A 21,598-nucleotide genomic window follows, 5' to 3' on the forward strand; every position below is an offset into this window, starting at 1 on the left:
TCAATCTCTAAACGTCTTTTAAGTGTTGAGAAAAGGAATGGCAACATTACAAAATGGTAAAAGCTTTACTGTTCCGACTGTTTAAGAAATGTTTTGCTAAAACCAAAATTGGAATCTGTGTTTATTTCGAAAAAAAAAACAAAAAAAAAAAACAATAAAAATTGTAAGGAAAACATTAAATAATGTTTGTTGTATTGTCTGCAATGAAAAACAAGTCAAAGTAAATTTAGAAATCACTACTTTTTTATTTCTGTCATCCATAATGTCAACTGTTTCTGATTGGGGGTTGTAAAAGTTTGCAAATGTGATGCATGTCAGATCTGGTGGGTTTGCATCATTCATTTTATTTTAAATCCCTATGGTGAATATAAATGAGGGAAAATACTTCTACACCTAAACTCTGCTTAATTCTCACTTTAGAAACAATAAAGATGCAAGCAAAATTTAATAGCCAATCAAAACAAAACACCAACTCTGATCATCTACAATTATTATGGAATTATTGCAGATGAGATTACAACAATGATAATTTTTGAGCTTATCCTAGCTTTTATTATACTTACTATACACAGTTGAAGTCAGAATTATTAGCCCCCTTTGATTTTTTTTCCTTTTTTTTAAATATTTCCCAAATTATGTTTAACAGAGCAAGGACATTTTCACATTATTTCTCATAATATTTTTTCTTCTAGAAAAAGTCTTATTTGTTTTATTTTGGCTACAATAAAAGCAGTTTTTAATTTAAAAAAATTAAAGCTATTTAAGCTATATTTTTCCTCGATAATCTACAGAACAAACCACCGTTATACAATAGCTTGCCTAATTACCCTAACCGGCCTAGTTAACCTAATTAACCTAGTTAAGCCTTTAAATGTCACTTTAAGCTGTATAGAAGTGTCTTGAAAACTATCTAGTCAAATATTATTTACTGTCATCATGACAAAGATAAAATAAATCAGTTATTAGAGATGAGTTATTAAACTATTATGTTTAAAAATGTGCTAAAAAAAATCTTCTCGCCGTTAAACAGAAATTGGGGAGACAATAAAAAGGAGGGCTAATAATTCAGGGGAGCTAATAATTCTGACCTCAACTGTATATGTGGGACATTTATTTAAAAAACAAAACCTGCATTACCGTCAGCATGGAATCGAGATGAAGTACCTCATCGTAAAATTAGAGAAAGAAGTATTATAAAAGTATTCAGCATTGTCCCTTATGGAGTCATAAGGTCTGTAAACGGTATCTTTTGTTATTTTAACGTATACACTACCTGACGAAAGTCTTGTCGTTGATCCTAGTTGTATGAGCAACAAATAATAACTTGACTTCTACTTGATCATTTGGAAAAGTAGCAGAAGGTCAGTAAAATTGGCAGTCCATTCAGTATGGGGCGTGCGAGAGACCTGCAAAGTGGATATCAATGAGGTATCAAGACATTTGTGCCGCCCATTACATTACAAATCACAGGAAAGCTCAAATTCTTCAGCAGGATAGCACTCCTTCTCATACTTCAGCCTTCATCAAAGTAAGCAAAGAAGGTCAAGGGGCTCCAGGAATGGCCAGCCCAGTCACCAGACATGAACATTATTAAGCATGTCTGGGGTAAGATGAAGGAGGAGGCATTGAAGATGAATTCAAAGAATCTTGATGAACTCTGGGAGTCCTGCAAGAACGCTTTCTTTGCCATTCCAGATGACTTTATTAATAAGTGGTTTGAGTCATTGCAGAGATGTATGGATGCAGTCCTCCAAGCTCATGGGAGTCAAACACAATATTAACTCTTTTTCCACTGCAGCATGACTTTATATTCTATACTGGACATTATTTCTGTTAAGTGACGAGACTTTTGTCTAAGCAAAGTCAGACCTTACTGTACTAATTACTGTCCTGAAATTTGCCAAGTATGTTTGTTATGAGGCAACAGACACATGTAAACTACTCTATATAAGTGTATAAGTACACATTTATGTATCACATCCCATCACTGAGCTCTTACTGTGATTTTTCTGGACACATAGGACACTAATAAATGTCAAAAATGTATCTGTATATGTGAAATTCCTGTAGTTATAAATGAACAATCAACCATTTCTGGCGAATTTTAGCACTTGCTTATAAGCCACATAGTTATTATGTTGATATCAGACATCAATTTAACATTTTGAATCAATGGCCCCTTAAAATCTGTGTTTTTACATGCAATGCTGTTGTTGTTGGTCTGATTGGGTTGTTAGTGGCTTGTTAAAGAGCTAAAATGACTCTGGATGCAGTTGTGTGAGCATCTGCATGTGCATAAGGTCACCGTGAAGCACTAACACAGTCCAGATGGGAGGATGCGGTTTTCTAGAATTAGAAATATTTTCCACAGCACTGCAAGGCTGCAATTGTTATACAGCAAATAATCCTAGCAAAACAACACCCGATTACACCTCCAACACATTCAAAATAAATCAGACTTTGTTACAGCATGATTTCTTTCTCACTCGCTCATCAAAAAGCCACATAAGAAGACACCAACACGCAACATGTCTTATCCAAGGCACACTCTATTGGTTTAACAACTGTGTCCATATCCGTGTACATCTTTAGCTTTCATTTTAAAGTTTGAATCACAGCTCAACCAAACTTGTTGAAACTACATCAGCAATTAAAGGTCTGTGGTCTTTCGCCATAGAAGTGAACACTATCATTTGAGGCAAACAACAGATGTTTCTCAAACGCTCCAAACTACATACATGCATGATGGTAAATAAGCAACGGAGAGTCATTTGATATTCCATGAATCTTGACAATGCTTAGATTCAGATGCAATGGCTCCGATTAGCCAAATGTCAAATATTTCTGAACAATGACAGATGTAAAAATAGACAAATGAAAAAAATAATAATAATAGTTAGCTGCTTGTTTAAACTAACTTGTTATTCAGGAGTTTAACTTAGCTGATGATTGATTATAAAGCTTGTTTGGCATGCTGTTCCGGAAGCTCATAAGATCCTCAAGCCCGGGGCTTCCTCCTGTTTGCAAGGAGAGAGGGGAGTTTGAGCTCAGGTAGATCTCGAGAACTCCCCTGCTTTAGTGGCTGATAAACATATAGTGATTGCTCTTAAGAGATAACTACTTACTAAGTGCATGTCTATGGTGCCGATTTGGATTATTCAATTAACTTAAAATGCATGTATTTGGATAGTGGCAGGAAACCGGGGAACCCAGGTGAAACCCATGTGAGCAAGGGGAGAATGTGTAAACTCTGCACAGAAATGTCAGCTGGCTTGGTAAGGACTAGAACCAATGACGTTCTTGCTGTGAGGCAACAGGGCTAAACACTGGGCCACCGTGTCATCCATCTAGGAAAGGAAAGAGTATGGGTGGAAGGGGGGATTCTTCAAAACAAAGATGGCTGTTATATGGAATTTAGGGTATTTATAGTAGCTTAGGAATCGTCTGATTGGTGAATCATGAATTGGATAACGCGGGATGAGCCACAAGCAATCATTAGCATGTGATCCTCTCGAAATTAGTTTATAAATAAACTTCACAAAATGCGTTGAAACAACGATTCTTGTAATTATTTGGTCATTTTGTGTTGATGGGACAACATGATGGAATTATGTTGATGTAACTTCCTGTGTAGTGGATGTGTAGTTCCTGGCATGCTTTGTGTAGGATTGCATTAAGAAGGAAAGTAGTTGACAGTAAAATTAATCTTAGGTGTTCAGAGTTAATAAAAAAAAATTGTTAGACTTCAATCTTTACTTGGAACATTTAGAAGAGTTTGGAAGAGTTTTAAGTAAGGTTAAATGCTTAATGGAAAAGGCAAGGCTGCGTTTAACAAAACAAAAACACTGCAAGTATTAGATGCTTTGTTTCCAGTGAGGACTTAGAGAAACTTGTTCATGCTTTTATCAGCAGCAGGGTGGATTACTGTAACAGCCTCCTCACTGGCCTTCCCAAAAAAAAAACAGTCAGACAGTTACAGCTCATGCAGAACACTGCAGCCAGGATTAGACCAGAACCAGGAAATCAGAGCACATCACACTTGTCCTCAGGTCTTTACACTGGCTACCAGTTACATTCAGAATAGATTTTAATGTATTATTACTGGTCTATAAATCACTAAACGGGCTAGTACCTCAATACATTACAGATATGCTCACTGAATACAAACCTAACAGATGACTCAGATCTTTAGGATCAAATAAACTAAAAATTACAAGAGTTTAGTGAAGTCAGGGTGAATCAGCTTTCAGCTACAAACAGCGACCCCTGCTGCTGGAATCAGCTTCCAGAAATGATCAGATGTGCTCCAACAATAGGCACATTCAAATCAAGACTGAAAACACATCAGTTTAGCTGTGCCTTTACTGAATGAGCACTGTGCGACGTCCCACAGATCGCACTATTATGCCTTTCTTTTATGTAAAGCACTTTGAATTACCATTGTGTATGAAATGTGCATTTAAACTTGCCTAGCCTTGCAAGGTTAAGGAAAGGTTAGGCTATCTATTTTCTCTCTTTCTTTTTTTTTTTAAATAGTCCTTGATCACCGTTTTATTGCTTTTACTTCTTATAGGTTTTCTTTGATATTCCATTTTTTCTCTTGGTACTCCTATGTGCAGCACTTTGGTCAACTTTGGTGTTTTTTAAATGCATTTTATAATTAAATATTCTATTGTATTGTAAGGTTTTGAGTTGAGGTTACCACCTTGCAACATAGCAGCACTATTGCTTTGGCAGCTCCATTGACAACATTAATGTTTGTTGCTTCTCTCAGTATCTATGTTTCCATCCACCTATTTTATGTGCATTTTGGAATGTCACATAAAAAATGGCAAAGCTGTTTCCAAAATCGCCTTCTAATCAAGTAGGTACTACATTTTAAATTTGAATTTACTTCATGACCATTAGGGAAGAACGTTCTATGTAGTGACCTACCAGCGCTTCACTCATATTTATGAATTCTATCGTGCGGCATCATTGGATAGTGTAGCGTCCATTAGACGCACACTTCAGAATCTCACCGAAAGTAGTAGGTCATCCAGGTACTTCTAGACTACATTGAAAAAAAATATTCAAAGATGATTCCTTGGATTTACTCAATTTTTTACATTAAGTGGCTGTAAACAATTTATTTGGGCTGAATTTAAACAAACAAATTAAGTTGAACATTGCTCAATTTAATTTGTTTGTTTAAATTCAACACAAATAAATTGTTTGCAACAGTTTTGCATGCAACACTTTTTCAGTGTACTGTTTTTTGAATACTATGAATTCAGACATACTAATCTCTGCTCGTATTTGATTTTCACAGACTACACAGAAGGGAAGTACGCTATTTCGTACCCATCCCAAAATGTGCATAAAATTAAAAAATGTATGCGCAAAACTGAGTAAGACAAACTTATATATATAATAGGAAAAATCACTTAAAGGCATGTAGATGGTCAGAAAATAATTGCCAGATTGGTTCAGCTGATAAAAAAAGGCAACAGTAACTCAAAAAAAAAAACTAAACAAAACACTCATTTCAAGTAAGGTCGGCAGAAGAGCATCTCTGAACACCACATAACACACCCAAGCTTGAAGCAGTTACAGTTAAGAAGACCACATTAGTTGTGTCTCAATTGACGCTCTATGTACTTTTACATTACACACTCAGGAATTAAGGAACTAAAACTGTCAGGGGTGGTACCTTTTCAAAAGGTATATTTTTGTTCATAAAGAGTAACTTAAGCGTACACATTAATGCCTAAAGTACAAATGTGTACCTCACAGTACCTTCAAGGTTCTTTGAAGTGCTTTGAAACGAGCATTTTTTTATTTAATGTTTGTCGTAATCTCAACTGAAAAACAAAGAGAGGGCAGGGTATAGAGTAGCTCCTCCCCTTTAATAAAACAGCCAATAGCGTGGTTTCATCACAGCTCTGCTAGTGTGAGTGGTTGAGGTCAAGTGCATCAAATGAAAAGCAAATGAGAAGCGTCTTGAAGAGGACGGGGCATGTCAGATACTAGAGAGCATTTGATTGGTCAAGATTTGATGAGAAACTAATGTATGAAGTGACGCGAATAAAAAACGTTGATCCTTTTAGGCGGAAGTGACAAATTACAAGCTTTACGTGTTTATATAGGTTTTATATCTTCTAAATGTGAATTTTGTCACTGTTTTGTAGCACACTAGCCTATAGATATCCTTGAAGGCTAACATACTGATACTAACATCTAAAAAATGTATGCACTACGTACCAACTTTCTATTACTGTATGAACTTTTTAGGTTATTTTATCTTTCAGGCGTCTGAAGCCCCGCCTCCTACAGTTAACTAACACGCCCCTTTTGAGTGTAGGCCTGCAAAGGTAATGCCAGAAATGCTTTTGAATATATATTTCATCATTTTAGCTCTGTTTTATAGAAGAGACTTTAAAGTTGTTGTTTTTTGACACTGGTGTCAGTAGGTTAAATATATTAAATAACAAAAAAATACTTAAACAAAAACTAGAAAACATAATATATTTTGCATGAAAATTATTAACATAATAATTAATTTTAAGTGGTTGAAAAGGTGTTTATTGGCTTTTCATAACAATGTTCAAAACTTTAGGTGTACTGCTGATTTATTTGCTACCTTCTCATCATAAATTATAGTCACTACATAATATTTCCTGCAACACCGTGGACAAATATGAAAAAAAATAAAATTACACTTTCAACACACATTTTTATGCTTTGTTTTTGTTTAAGGCTGTTTTGAAAGCAGAAAATGCACCCAATTTAGTACTAACAAGACATACCTAATAAAGTGGCCATTACGTGTGTTCTACCATCACTTCAATTTACCATCTGAGATTGCTTAACCTAAAGGACAAGTATCTAGAAAAGCTCCAAGGTTGTACAGACAAATAAATATATAACCTACTATAGTTTGTCTCTGGTCTAGTTAGTCATGTTTAACTTTAATTATATAATAATAATAATAATAATAATAATAATAATAATAATAATAATAATAATAATACATTTCTGTGAAATCTGACAGCAGATAATCATAGTAATTTACAAAAATATTAAATAAACAAAAAGGTAATATGACCTTAAAACAACCCCAAAAAATTCTTTTTTTGGACAAAAGCTAGAAAACACATTTTATATGAAAATTATTAACATAAAAATGAATTTTAAGTGGTTGAAAACGTGTTTATTGGCTTTTTTTAATAACAATGTTCATGACTGCTGGTGTATTTCTGATTTATTTGCTACCTTCATATTATAAATTTGTCACTACATAATATTTCCTGCAAAACTGTGGGCAAATATGAAAAATACACACTTGCAACACACATTTTCATGCTTTGTTTCATGAAATTAAAAGATAGATTTGTGAGGGTGTACTTATACATACTGAAAACTGTATGTGTATTTGAATGTCTGAAACCTAAAATAAATGTTATTTGTTTGAAAACACGGATAAATTGTGATTTATGACAAGCGCTGCACACTTCTTTCTGTGCCTCAGAATAAATGTTCAAATCCCACCGATGTAATCATACACTTCAGGGTCCAACCAAGGCTAATCACACCGGTGTGATAGCACATGTGAAAGGGTTAGGGGAAAAAAAATGCACCCAATGTAGTACTAACAAGACGTACCTAATAAAGTGGCCATTAAGTGTATTCTAACATCACTTCAACTCATCCATCTAAAACTGCTTAAACTAAAGGACAAAAATCTCGAAACGCTCCAAGGCCATACAAACAAATAAATATACAGCCTACTATATTTTGTCTCTGGCCTAGTTAGTCTTATTTAAGTTTAATAATAATAATAATGATGATAATAATAATAATAATAATAATAATAATAATAATAATAATAATAATAATAATAATAATAATAATATATTTCTGTGAAATCCGACATCAGATAATCATAGTAATTTACAAAAGTATTAAATAAACAAAAAGGTAATAAGTTTTTTTGTAATAAAAAGTACTGCAATGAAACTTTCCTATTTTATTTGAAATACATAAATAAGCATTTGGCTGACCCTAAAACAGCCCCAAATAAGGTTTTGTTTTGTTTTTTTACAATCCTTTTTTTGGACAAAACCTAAAAAACATATTTTGTATGAATAAAAATGAATTTTAAGTGGTTGAAAAGGTGTTTATTGGCTTTTCATAACAATGTTTAAGACTCCTGGTGTATTTCTGATTTATTTGCTACCTTCATATCATAAATTATAGTCACTACATAATATTTCCTGCAAAACTGAGGGCAAATATGAAAAATACACACTTGCAACGCACATTTTTATGCTTTGTTTTTGTTTAAAACAAGGCAAAAAAAATGCACCCAATGAAATACTAACAAGACGTACCTAATAAAGTGGCCATTAAGTGTGTTCTACCATCACCACAACTCATCCATCTGAAAACTAACCCTTTTAACTAAATAGCTTAAACTAAAGGACAAGTACCTAGAAAAGATTGTAAAAATATACAGCCTACTATATTTGGTCTCTCACCTAGTTAGTCATATTTAACTTTAATAATAATAATAATGATGATAATAATAATAATAATAATAATAATAATAATAATAATAATAATAATAATAATAATAATAATAATACATTTCTGTGAAATCCGACATCAGATAATCATAGTAATTTACAAAAGTATTAAATAAACAAAAAAGTAATACGTTTATTGTAATAAAAAGTACTGCAATAAAACTTTCCTATTTTATTTGAAATACATAAATAAGCATTTGGCTGACCCTAAAACAGCCCAAAAAAGGTTTTATTTTGTTTTTTACAATCCTTTTTTTGGACAAAACCTAAAAAACATATTTTGTATGAAAGTTATAAACATAAAAATGAATTTTAAGTGGTTGAAAAGGTGTTTATTGGCTTTTCATAACAATGTTCAAGACTGCTGGTGTATTTCTGATTTATTTGCTACCTTCATATCATAAATTATAGTCACTACATAATATTTCCTGTAAAACTGAGGGCAAATATGAAAAATACACACTTACAACACACATTTTCATGCTTTGTTTTTGTTTAAAACAAGGCAAAAAAAAAAAATGCACCCAATGAAATACTGACAAGACGTACCTAATAAAGTGGCCATTAAGTGTATTCTACCATCACCTCAACTCATCCATCTGAAAACTAACCCTTTTAACTAAATAGCTTAAACTAAAGGACAAGTACCTAGAAAAGATTGTAAAAATATACAGCCTACTATATTTTGTCTCTCACCTAGTTAGTCATATTTAACTTCAATAATAATAATGATAATAATAATAATAATGCTTTTCTGTGAAATCTGACAGCAGATAATCATAGTAATTTATCTGCTGTGCACAGGCTGGTTTTAAAGTTAGGACTTCCCTGAGACCAAGTTTCTCACGCAAAAGAAATTATCAGCCAGCCTGCAGCTTCCTCTCTTAGCATAGCTGCCCTCGTGGCTGCTATTATAGCAAACACACCAAACATAGAGCGTGCAATTACAGAATCAAACATACAGACTATTATGTAGCCTCAATGTTCCCACACATCACAACTCTAATGCATGATCAGGAAAAGGATTTCTCCCTTTAAAATGATCAACCTCATAATAGAAGCACCAGTGCTAATTTGAAGCTACGACGTGTGTGCATGCTTCTGACATTTATTGCAGTGTATACACTTTAAGTGATTGAACTTCCTTGGCCTTCGTTGCCTTTCCCTTATATAGGCATTCAGAACAAGTCCTCGCATCTCTGCCAAGATTCCACAGCAGCCAATCAGAGCTTTGATATGGTCTTGCCATGACCTCTCAAGTGAGCAGACGTCATTTGCTGCTTGAATGAATTAGCAATACTAGCAATTAGGCTATCGTGCAGTAGAGCGAGGCGGAGAGACATGCAGATAAACCAGTGAGCGTGTCCTTATTAGTTTCAGTTGACATGATAATATCTATATTATAATAGGCTGTTTGTTTTGGATGAGAGTGTGTAAATTAGGCTAAATGAGTGTTGCTGTGATCATATCACTTACTTTATGAATCATACCTATCACTGGTGGTTTTGATTTAAAGCAACTGCTTAGTCCTTTCACACGTGAGGTGTAAATACTCCAGCTGACCTCCCAGCATGAGTTTATTTGTGACCGTTACTTATAATCCATTGTGTTCTGAAGTTCCCAAAGTGACGCATCGTTTATCACATGACCCACTATGGAATAAAATCACTGTCAAAAATATTTCTGGCCTAAATAAAATTTACGAATCCGTAATTAGAAAATCGTAAAGGAAAACGGAGCGTACTCGTAATTTTACGAGGGTACAATTCCAAAATCTGTGATTATAACAGACACAGATATGACGTTTTCTTTGTCTGTTTGTATATGACTGGTAAATTTACGATGGGTGTAATTTACAAACACGAAATACAGTTACACCATGGACACGAAGACCTGATTACGAGTACGAATCAAACAGCGACACTCCACTGTCAAAATTGGTGAATCTGCCGTGCTGTTGTTACAGGAAATAGAAGAAACACTGTGTTGTTGTCATTTGTTTTGACTACTTTTACATCATATAGAAATATATGTAATGTTCCTTGTGCGTGTCGACGCAAATGACCCACAAATAACGATGCGAACGATCTATAATTGGCTTGGGTTAACAGGGACTTTGTTTTTTAATAATATTTTTTAGTAGTTTCCACCTTTATTGTATAGGACAGTAGAGAGTATTGATAGGAAAGCAAGGGGAGCTGAGAGTGGGGAAGGATCGGCATAGGGCCGCGAGGCAGGAATTGAACTCGGGTCGCCGTGAGCACCGAGTGCATGTGTCGACGCACTAACCACTACACCACTGGCGCCGACACCAGGGACTCTTATTGCCGATGGACAGGTGTCAATGTGTGACTGCAGACGACAATATTAGGCTGCATTGAGTTCCTTACTTTTCTTTTATCCCACCGCGTACGCATCACTTTGATTTCATTTAATTTCACGGGCCGCAATTGGCCTGCAGGCCGCGAGTTTAAGGCCCCTGGTTTAGGGAGTTTAAAATCCATTTAAACTTATTCAGTACTTCATAGAAGAATATATCATGAAGAATGTAAGTTATTATTTCCTCTGTACCATAGCTTTTAAATATAATTTGCATTCATATGCACTATATAAAAATGTAAAGGCCTTAAAGGGATAGTTCACCCAAAAATGAAAATGAACTCATCATTTATTCTCCCCTCATGTGGTTTTAAACCTTTATTAAATTCATCTGTTGAAGACTAAAGAAGATATTTGGTAAAATGCTAGTTGCTGGCACTCATTGTCCTCTATGACTTTGTTTTCAACATCTCAGAAAACACATTTTGAACAAGTGCAAAGTCAGTAAATGATGGTAGAATGCGTATTTTTGGGTGAACTATCCCTTTAAGGCCACTGACACAATGTTTGACATTAAAGCCAACCGGTTCCCACGGTTCACTGTCAAACTTAACACTTCAAAACAACTCATACCAGACTGACGTCAATGACAAATGTAGTTGTTACTTGCGAGACTAGTCAGTGGTATCAGCACATCTATTCTCAACTGCTATTCTAGATTTGACTTCAACTACTACAGTGCAGTTGGTGCTTATATGACTATCATTGACGTTAAACTTCATGCAACACATCTTAATGTGCCATTAAAGAAAATGCATGAATGAAATGAGCATTTTTGGAAGCCAAAACACAATAAGGCTCTCAAAACTAATTTAACCTCTTAAGACCCAAGGTGTTTTTACACACATTTTTTATTTCTCTTTGCTTTTTGGGTTTATTGGAACCTAATTAGAATAAAAACCTAAGAATTTTTTAATATGATGTACTTTTTGAGAAAAAGGATGCCCATATATGAGGACTCGTGGTCCGAATTTACATAAAACACTTTTTTTTCCTGAATTTTTTTAATGCATGTTTAACATAGAATTTTTTTTTTTAACTTGCTTTGACTATCAAATTTTTTCCTATTTTGGACGGTTAAAAACAGGGTTTGGGACATTTCATCTGCTGCAAAACAGTTGCAAGATGACACTGTATGTCTGAAACAAAATCTAAAACATTCAAAGTATTTTAAATAGCCACTTAAGAGCTAAAATGTGCTGTCCACGTACAGTATGTGGCCACTAAGCCCTAGGAGGTTATGATGGCTTCAAGACAAGTCACCACATTTCAGGATAAAGCTAGCAAGTTGGAGCAGATGCATCCTGAATTTTAATATGCATGAATTCAAGGTAGATGTTTAAACACGGCATACATGCATAATTGTTTTGGCTATAAAACACTATGTAAAGAACAAATATAATTGATGACTGCTTGTATTACAAATTAATATCTCAAGACGAGTCACACAAGATTTCATAGTAAAATTAGCAGATGCAAATAGCTCATTAAGATCAAACGTCGTGCAATGCATACTGACACGACATGTTCATTTCAATCAAAACATTGCTCCAACATCTCATTCTTAACATCGTGTAATTAAAAATAAGGTTTCAAGTCAAGACCAGAATCAACACCAGATTTGACAACAACAACTACAATGCAACTGGTTCTTTCGTGACTTTGTCCTTACAAAACAAACTTTGTGCAACACATCATGATGCATCATTGTGAATATACGTGAATTAATCTGTTATTATCCAAAACATGACATCTAGGTCACGTTTGCATATTCAAAATTAAATAATAGGCTACAAGACAAGTCACGCAGATTTTCAAATGCTGCTCTAATGCCTTTGTGTGATATATTGGATTAATTCTTAAGATGATATTTGAATATTTATGAAAGAAAGTACATTATTGAACAACATTAGGGGTGTCAAAATTAATTGTTTCTTCGGTGCACTGCGATGCAGACGCGAGCAATTCGGTATCGGTTCAGTAATAATCATAACCGGTTATTATGTACTGACGTCATTTATCTCATATGCGCTCCGTCGCGAGTGCGGGTATTTACAACACTACAGGCGCCAACTACTTAAAAATGTCACTGTGTGTGTGTTTTCTGTACAGTCTTTCACTGGCACTAACAGCAGAAGCCCCTATTTCTCTGCGATTGAGGGAATGAAAGTTCTCTCTCTCTCACTGTGGCCCATTTTACGTGCTGGCGTGACTTTTCCTCTTGGCTGCAGACGTGACTTTTTCTCCCCTCTCTTTACCTCTCGGCTGTATGCATCCCCACGGCTGTACCTGTGCATTGTCGCGGGACCCGACCAGATTTCATGCGGCGCAGGAATAAATTTCCGAATAAAAGCTCGGGAGCGGTCGGTAACTCTGGTGTAATTTTACCAGGAGTGGGCGGTCTCACAATATCGCTCCCGAGCGAGCGAGCGTGTGTGTGTGTGTTTGTTTGGTGCTGTCTATGTTTGTGTATGTGTGTGAATGAGAGACAGTGTGGTGCTGTGTGTCCCTGTGTGTGTGTGTTTATATAGACAGCTTGTTATAGCCACCCCCTAAAATACAACACTGTGTATGAAAAGCATCGTCAATGCACCGTGATGCACCGAAATATCGAATTGAACCGAATCGATGGCATGATAATCGTAACCGAACCGTGAGACCAGTATAGGTTCACACCTCTAAACAACATACTGTAAAAGCAAGAAAATGATGACAATTGTCCAACCATTCCTTTAAAATCCATGCCAAGTTTTAAACATCAACCCTTTTTTCACCGATACTAATCTGCGGTAAAACATTTTTCCAAAATAAACCATGTTACAGAAAGCCAGCAACAACTACAAACTCAAGATGCTCAATCCAAAATCATCCAGTATACCATGAAATAGTGCACTTTATGAGGGAGCAGCCATTTGCAGTAGTGTCTGAAACCATAGTTGATATTCTAAAGTGCTCTCGATCAGTCCCACAACGCACAATGTTATAGCTGGGCGATATGGCAAAAATGCAATCTCAATAACTATTTTCCATATTGAATGATAACGATATATATTTTGATATCAGTTGTTAATGCTTCCACTTTTAAAAGAGTATCCCAAGCATGATTGAAGGTGGATACTACTGGCGGGAAAGTGAAATGAGCATGCTAAACAATACCGAGTGACCTATTTTCAGCCGATAATTTTCGGCGGCCAGAAATTCTGTGAATCTCTAATATCAACACAATTCTAGGTTCCTGTTGTTGCATATTTCTGCTGTGTGATTAGCTCTTAGGATCAATATCGAGTAAAAACGTCTGGAGCTTATCATCATTTTTGACATAAATTTTATTGCGATTCGATATGATATTGTTTATCGGCCCAGCCCTACACAATGTATACTTAACCACTAGAAAATACCCATAATGCACCACGAGAGTGTCTGACAAAAGAATGCCTTCAAAGTGTAACCCTATTGGTGAAAGTTAATACATTTTAAATTGTTAAATTAATGGTTGCAGGGTTCATGCAGGCACAGCCTAATGAAAATCAAGGACTTTTAAGCACTTTGTCCAGCACCTATTTTTATTTTCAAGACTGACACGAAACAGTATTGAACACCTGAAATGTATTCTCAGCAACCCATAAAAACATTGCATAGGGACCATCTATTGATTTATAAAAAAAAAAACATTAATAAAATATAATAATTAGCTAACGTTATAATAAATCAAGACTGACATGCAATGTATTGAACACCTGAAATGTCTTCTCAGCAATTTATAAAAATACCATCTATTGATGGAACCATCTATTGATTTATAAAAATAAAAACCATTAATAATAATAACAATAATAATAATAAAAATAATAATAATAATAATAATAATAATAATAATAATAATAAAAATAATAATAACAACAATAATAATAATATAATTAATTAATCATATATTAATAATATAATAAACCTGCAATAAATGTGCTTGTGTATTTTTTATTTTATTTGTTGATGTTCTCTCACAGATGGAAAGAGAACAGAATATTTGTACTCAAGTTAAAATACAATTACACTGCTAAAATAATACATATTTTTGTAAATAACGCTAATATTAGGTAATAGTACAAATTACTCTTTTAAAAAACTACTCTGAGTACTAGTTAGCTACTTTTGAAAATAAATCAGATTTTCATTATGACTTTTTTAGTATAAAATTACTAATGGTTAAATTATAATGGTTTAACTGCTTAAATCACAACAAGGCTTCAGAGGATTTTGCACTAACAAAGTTTGGTCGATTTTTCCTTTCATGACAATTAATCTTCTTCAATAGCACTGGCAAAACTACCAGATACTCTATAAGACCAAAGAGACACTTATTACCATTTTTAAACAATATTTTCAATCTTTGAGCGGTTTAATTAAAGTATATTATAAAAAGATTTAAATTTAGCCTTTGATTCACTTATTTTACACTATTTTTCTTATTTTCTCATTCTTGTCTTTTACAATATTTTATTTTACGCTTGATCTTAAACTGAACTAATTTTACAAAAAAGACAAGTACACGGCCAGTAATAAAATAACAAAACAAATGACTTCGTTTCACTCGAGGTACTTGAAATATGACAACGCTACATTTCTCAAAGCAGTGTTTTAAGATTGTTTATTTTGATAAATGTAACAGATTGACCAGTAATGCCTGAACAATTTAGTGATGCTTTATGACAGATCAGGATACAGCTATTATTTATAAATTACAAAAATATCTCATCCGGAAACATTTCTAGCATAATTCTTTTGTCGTAAAGCAATAAAAAAGTTCCACCTTTGCTAAAGGTTATGCTAGGCTAAGTTTCACTTCACGATAGAGCCAAATAAGAAGTCCGTTAGCATCGTCATCGTTTATTTATCGATCTAATTCTAAATACTTGATTTAGTCAAGGAGTAAAGATAAATAATGTCTACTTTAATAGCGAAGAGATCGCGATTGCATACAATCTGAGCACACACACACACACACACACACACACACACACACACACACACGATGAAGAGAAGATTTGCAGTTCATTTGAAAAGGCCTATTTAAGAGCTCTCATATCTGTTTTTGCGGCTAACACACATGACTGCGCTCTTGTGTTAAAATAAAGCACTCGCGACATTTGCAGAAGTTAATAATTGCGCAATATCTGCATTCCCGCACCGACATTCAGACTGTATTAAACCAGGCTTCAGAAGTGTGACAGGTCAGAGGTGAGTAAACTGGCCATCAGAGAGAAGAGAGTGAAACGTGTGTGCAGATTGTTGAAATGGCAGGAAGTAAGCCCGCGGTTTAATTACTCTTGCTAATAACAAAGACATCTCTATAGTGAAAACATCAGAAAAGCATTATTAAAATAAAACATTTGTTTTTAAGTTGTTATTTTCTGCCACTGCAACACAGAAAGGCCTTTGTCCCGCCCTTACGTTTCACGCAAAACTAGACAAGGTCGACTGTGATTGGCCACTTTTCATGTCTGTCAAATCACCGCTTCGAAGTCCCGGTAGTTTGTGAGGGTATTTTGTGTCACAAAAAGCTCACAGACATTTTTATTTTTCCAGCGTGAAAACGGCATATAAATTCTCCTTGTTAATTTTAAGCACTTTTCAACAATACAAGCCAATTTTCCAGGTATTCCAGGGCAGGCCTTGAATTTCTTAAAGCCAATTTCAAGCACTTATGCACCTTGTGCGAACCCTGTGGTTGTATATATGGCAGAAACCAAAACAAACATTCATTCATTCATTTTCTTCTCAGCTTAGTCTCTTTATTAATCAAGGGTCGCCACAGCCGCATGAACCGCCAATTTATCCAGCACATGTTTTACGCAGCCGATACCCTTCCAGCCACAACCCAACACTGGGAAACCAAAACAACTAGTCATTACTAATAGACATCTCGCTAAGTGTAAAAATTATAAATAAATAATCACAGGGTCTGACCAAGAAGTTTAAAATCTACTCAGTCTGAGGGGTTTATCAACCAACAAAACACAAGCCAAATGCCATCCCTTCAGTGCACTCATTTCATTTAATCCTTTAAGGGGACAACTGTAGTCAACAATTAAAGTGGTTCAACTAATCATTAATTTCCCTTTAGCTTAAACCCTTATTTATCAGGGATCACCTCAGTGGAATGAACCACCAACTATTCCAGCATATGTTTTATGCAACCCAGTAATGGGAAACACCCACACACTCTTGCATTTACGCATGCACTCACACTCTAAGAAATGCTGGGTTATTTAAACCCAAAATAGGCAACATATGAAGAAAAAAACTAAATTAGGTTAAATTTGGTCCTATTAAGTTGGGTTAGTTCCAATTGCACCCAGAATTGGGTTGAAATAACCCAGCATTTAGAGTGCATACATTACAGCCAATTTTGTTTACCCAAATAACTTATACTGCATGTCTTAGGACTGTGGGGGAAACCAGAGCACCTGGAAGAAACCCACACCAACAAGGGGAGAGCATGCAAAATCAATACAGAAGTGCCTACTGGCCCAGCCAGGACACAACCCAGCAACCTTCTTGCTGTGAGGTGACCGTACTAACCACTCTATATTCGTGGACTAGTTACAGATATCACTGCTGAAAGATGCATTAGAACAGGGGTCACCAAAGTTGTTCCCAGAGGACTGGTGTCCTTGCAGAGTTTAGCTCCAACCCTAATCAAATACACCTGAACAAGCTAATCAAGGTCTTGTAAACTAGGTATTAGGGCTGCACAATATATAGTTTCAGCAATGATATCCCAATGTGCACATTCGCAATGGTCACATCGCAGGATATGCAATGTTGCGTCTTAAGGCTAATTTATACTTCTGCGCCTGCCTTGCATGTAGTCGTGCAATCATACTTCTGCGTTTTGTTTCTTCTGCGTGCACTTTCGAAACGCTAGCTTGCAGAAGGCATGGGCAGGTATAAGATTCTGATGGTGTGATAACCTTGGATAAAAATATCACGGTTTTACGGTATTGTGCTCACTGCTTTAACATATATTCTTTTTAAATGACTGGGTATAAAACAAAACCCTTTTTCCCCTTTGAACACAATATATTTTATTTTGAGAAACATTTAAAATATTTTGGAGCAGTAAACATGTCAGGCTAAATAATTCAAATTATTCATTGACCTCTACTGTCTTCATGTGTTTTTAAAAACACAGATTTCTTTACAATTTAAAACACATCTTTGGAGACCTTTTCAGCTGGAGTTACTGTTGTTCTAAAATAAGTAAAAAAGTAAATAAAAAATCTTACACAGACCTTAGGAACAGTATAGCAGAAAATCTTGGCGGTTTTAAAACCTTGACTTTTCCAAAAAGCATTATACGTTGAAAACCGTTATCATCCCATGCCTAGCTGGCAGTAGGTTTTTATGTTCCTCTGTGTCGAGTTTCTTCACGGGTGTTTTGTTTTTTCTGAACGCTACAAGTAGCTAAAACTTTAATCATAAGGTAAACACAAAACAAAAATTTTCATCTGGAACTCCTTCACGACTCGAGACTCGACACTTCACACGCTCACTTCTTCCAAGCTGACCCATTACAGAGCTTGCGCTATGTGTCGTTGCGACATGCAATTGCATTTTTTTGAGAGGTGCGCCAATGGAGGGGACTATGCGACCACAGACAGGCTGCACCAGAGCATACGTGCGCTTGACGCAGAAGTATAAATCAGCCTTTAGTCGACCAGGAGCTACAGAATTGTATTTAATTACTAGATTTACACAGAATATAAGCGATTTATACCGTTTCCTTACTTTTGTTTTTTTAATTTTTGTCTTGTTTTTAGTCCAAATATCTACATTTTAAAGCAAAAACAAGACTATTTTGCTCACCCCACTGGTAGATCATTTTATTTGTTTTAAGGAAAAACTCTTCTGAAGTTGAAAACAAAAGAATATTTTAACTTGATCTAAGAATTTTTTGATATTTGGACTAGAAACGAGACAAGGCAAAACAAGAAAAGCTTTTTTTTGATTATTCAATCTGAATACTGTAACGACTCCAACCATCAAACAGTGCTATTCAAACTATCTTGTGAAACTGTATTCATATCGCTATTTTTATAGCAGAAAAATACAATCTTGCAACCTCAGATTGTCCAATATCATTTAGCCCTACCAGGTATACTTGAAACTTCCAGGCAGGTGGGTTTAAGGACAGTTGGAGCTAAACTCTGCAGGGATGCCAGCACTCTAGGACCGAGATTGGTGACCCCTGCATTAGACTGATTTCACGTGGCCGCCATTTACAAAGCGAAATCAAGGCTGTGGTAGGAAGAAACCTGGAAGCAATGCCTGAGTCACAAAGGAATGTTGTGTCCCTGGCTGTATATCTTATCAGCGAAGAGAAGGCGACACATATTTATCATTTCACCGTCTTTACAGTGATCTGAAGGTCTGTACTGAAATGATAGTGAAAATAAAAAGGGATATCAGACCTCATTTTCAGCTAAGTTAAAGAAAAATGGCACTAGTTATCTTTTCCAAACACACGGTTTAGATGCCATTTATCAAACTCAAGTAAACGTACTGATTTTTTCACTATATTAGACCTGTCATGATACCGAATTACGTTACTGTAATGTATACAAACCGTCAATTTCCGACTAACATTTAAGCACCGCTGAATACAACACCGCTGATTTGCCATTGTGTTCACCAGTGCTCAACAGAAATGACTGTGATTGGCCGTGAAGGTCATCAGTTCACCACACTTCACCCATGTTTACCGAGCACAAACACAGACGAGCAATTGACTGATCTTCGCGGCTTTAAAACGCTTCAGTGTTCATATATCTGTGTTTACACTCGGTGAAGAGCGGTGAAATGATGACCTTCACAGCCAATCACAGTCATTTCTGTTGAGCACTGGTGAACATTATGGCAATTCAGCAGTGTTTAAAGAACACGCTCAACAGTACTTAAAATGTTAGCAGGAAATGGATGTTTTTAAAAGTTCAGTACCGGGACAAAACTATTACAGACAACACAAGGGTGTGCTACAGAGGACTGCATTGTTTTATTGCTCACCGGGTTACATAGGCTGAAGAAGGGAAGCCCCCACAGTGTTTACCTAGTGCCATGAACTGAAGCCTAGGATTTTTTCATGTTTTAAAATGGCAGTCGCTTGAAATAAGTGTTTAGAACCTCAAACGCTTGCCTTACCTTGGGTGGGTCGTAGAGATCTAGCAGGTACCTCTGGCTAGCGGTGTGCTCATTGGTCCTCCTGACCTGCAGGCGGCAGCGCTGCCATTGTGGGGCCGTGTCTGAAATAGTGTCGTCCACCTCCAGGTACCTCAGCTGCCCCTCTTTACAAACACTCCCAAACTCTTGCCTCCGTCTCACAGTCCGCCATGAATTCAAACGCTCCCATATTGCGGCCCTCTGTGATGTGCGATTGGTGGGTACCTGCACAGGTGGGTTGTGAGGGGTGCATTCAACAGTCGCCGGTGTTCCGCCACCCTGGATCAACTCATCCCTTGGGCAACCACTTGGGGATTCGCCAAGTTGCGGAGATTTCTTAAAAAGTCGACAAACACTTTCTCGAATGCGACTAACAGAAATGTGAGTTACGTCATTTCGGGAGGGGAAGTCGCATGCAGTGGGAGAGTGTCCTTCCGAGCCATTCCTCAAGTCCGGGCGTTCATTTTCCTGACTGTGATGCCGCGTTCGGTGTGTAGTGTCTGGAGGAGAGCAGCGCAGCAACTGCTCCTGTTCCCTAGGAATGCCACTAGTATCTGGTTTGGGCGCTAATATGGCAACTAGCGGAGCAGGCCGCACGGTCTCCCTGTAATCCAGCACTCCGGAGAACGAAGTAATGCGTAAGCGGCTGGTCATAGGTAGTAAGGGTGGTGGTGGGGGGCGCATGGAGGGTTCTGCATTTTTTGCCACCTCGCAGCTGAAGTGATGCTGGAACAGGGCGCTGAACTGCTTGGAGAAACTTTCCGGCGGGACCACATCCTGCACCGGCCGCTCTCTGACGAAGCGCCGGTAGTGCTGGGCGAGTTCTCGGGCCGTGGTGCTGGCATGCAACTCACAGAACTCCCTCCATCCACATGGAGGTGCTACGAACGGTGCAGTGCTTGTGGTTTGCTGGACAGTGTTACCATTCATTGCAGTAACCAGCAAAGCAGGAAATCACTGAAAAACAATAAATAAATGAATACAATTTAAAAATGGGTAAACTGCTAGCTAAGCGGTTGCTAAAAACTTGCTATGTGGTTGCTAGGGTGTTCTGAATGGTTGCTAAGGCGTTGCTAGGTGGTTGCTAAGGTGTAGTTATGTGGTTGCTAGCATGTTCTGAGGGGTTGCTAAGGCATTGCTAGGTGGTTGCTAAGATGTAGCTAGGTGGCTGTCATAAATTAGCATGTTGTTAGCATAGTTCTAGTATACACTGGCATGTTGTTAGCATAAATTTCAGTACAAATTAGCATGTTGTTAGCATAAATTTAATATAAATTAGCATGTTGTTAGTATGATTTGGTATGTTGTTAGTATGTCCAATGTAAAGTCAATGGCAGTTTTTTATAAAGGAAGGACAGTTGCTATGGTGCCGTAAGTGGTCGCTAGGGTGTGGCTAAAAAGTTGAAAGGTCATCAGTGATTGGCAGATTGGTAGTC

At 36.3% G+C, this 21,598-nt stretch overlaps 1 protein-coding gene across 1 annotated transcript in view; it reads right to left on the bottom strand.

Annotated features, from left to right (window-relative positions):
- The window catches only part of sh2b3 (SH2B adaptor protein 3), a 74,328-nt gene extending 53,212 nt beyond the window's left edge, over window positions 1–21,116 (bottom strand). Inside the window, exon 1 of the mRNA XM_056457351.1 lies at window positions 20,145–21,116. Coding sequence (XP_056313326.1) covers window positions 20,145–21,092 — 948 coding nt within the window. The 5' untranslated portion in view covers window positions 21,093–21,116. The remainder of the gene's footprint in view (window positions 1–20,144) is intronic.
- Between the last annotated feature and the right edge of the window lie 482 nt (window positions 21,117–21,598).

Source organism: Danio aesculapii, chromosome 5 (genome assembly GCF_903798145.1).
Source record: "Danio aesculapii chromosome 5, fDanAes4.1, whole genome shotgun sequence".
NCBI classification, from domain to species: domain Eukaryota; kingdom Metazoa; phylum Chordata; class Actinopteri; order Cypriniformes; family Danionidae; genus Danio; species Danio aesculapii.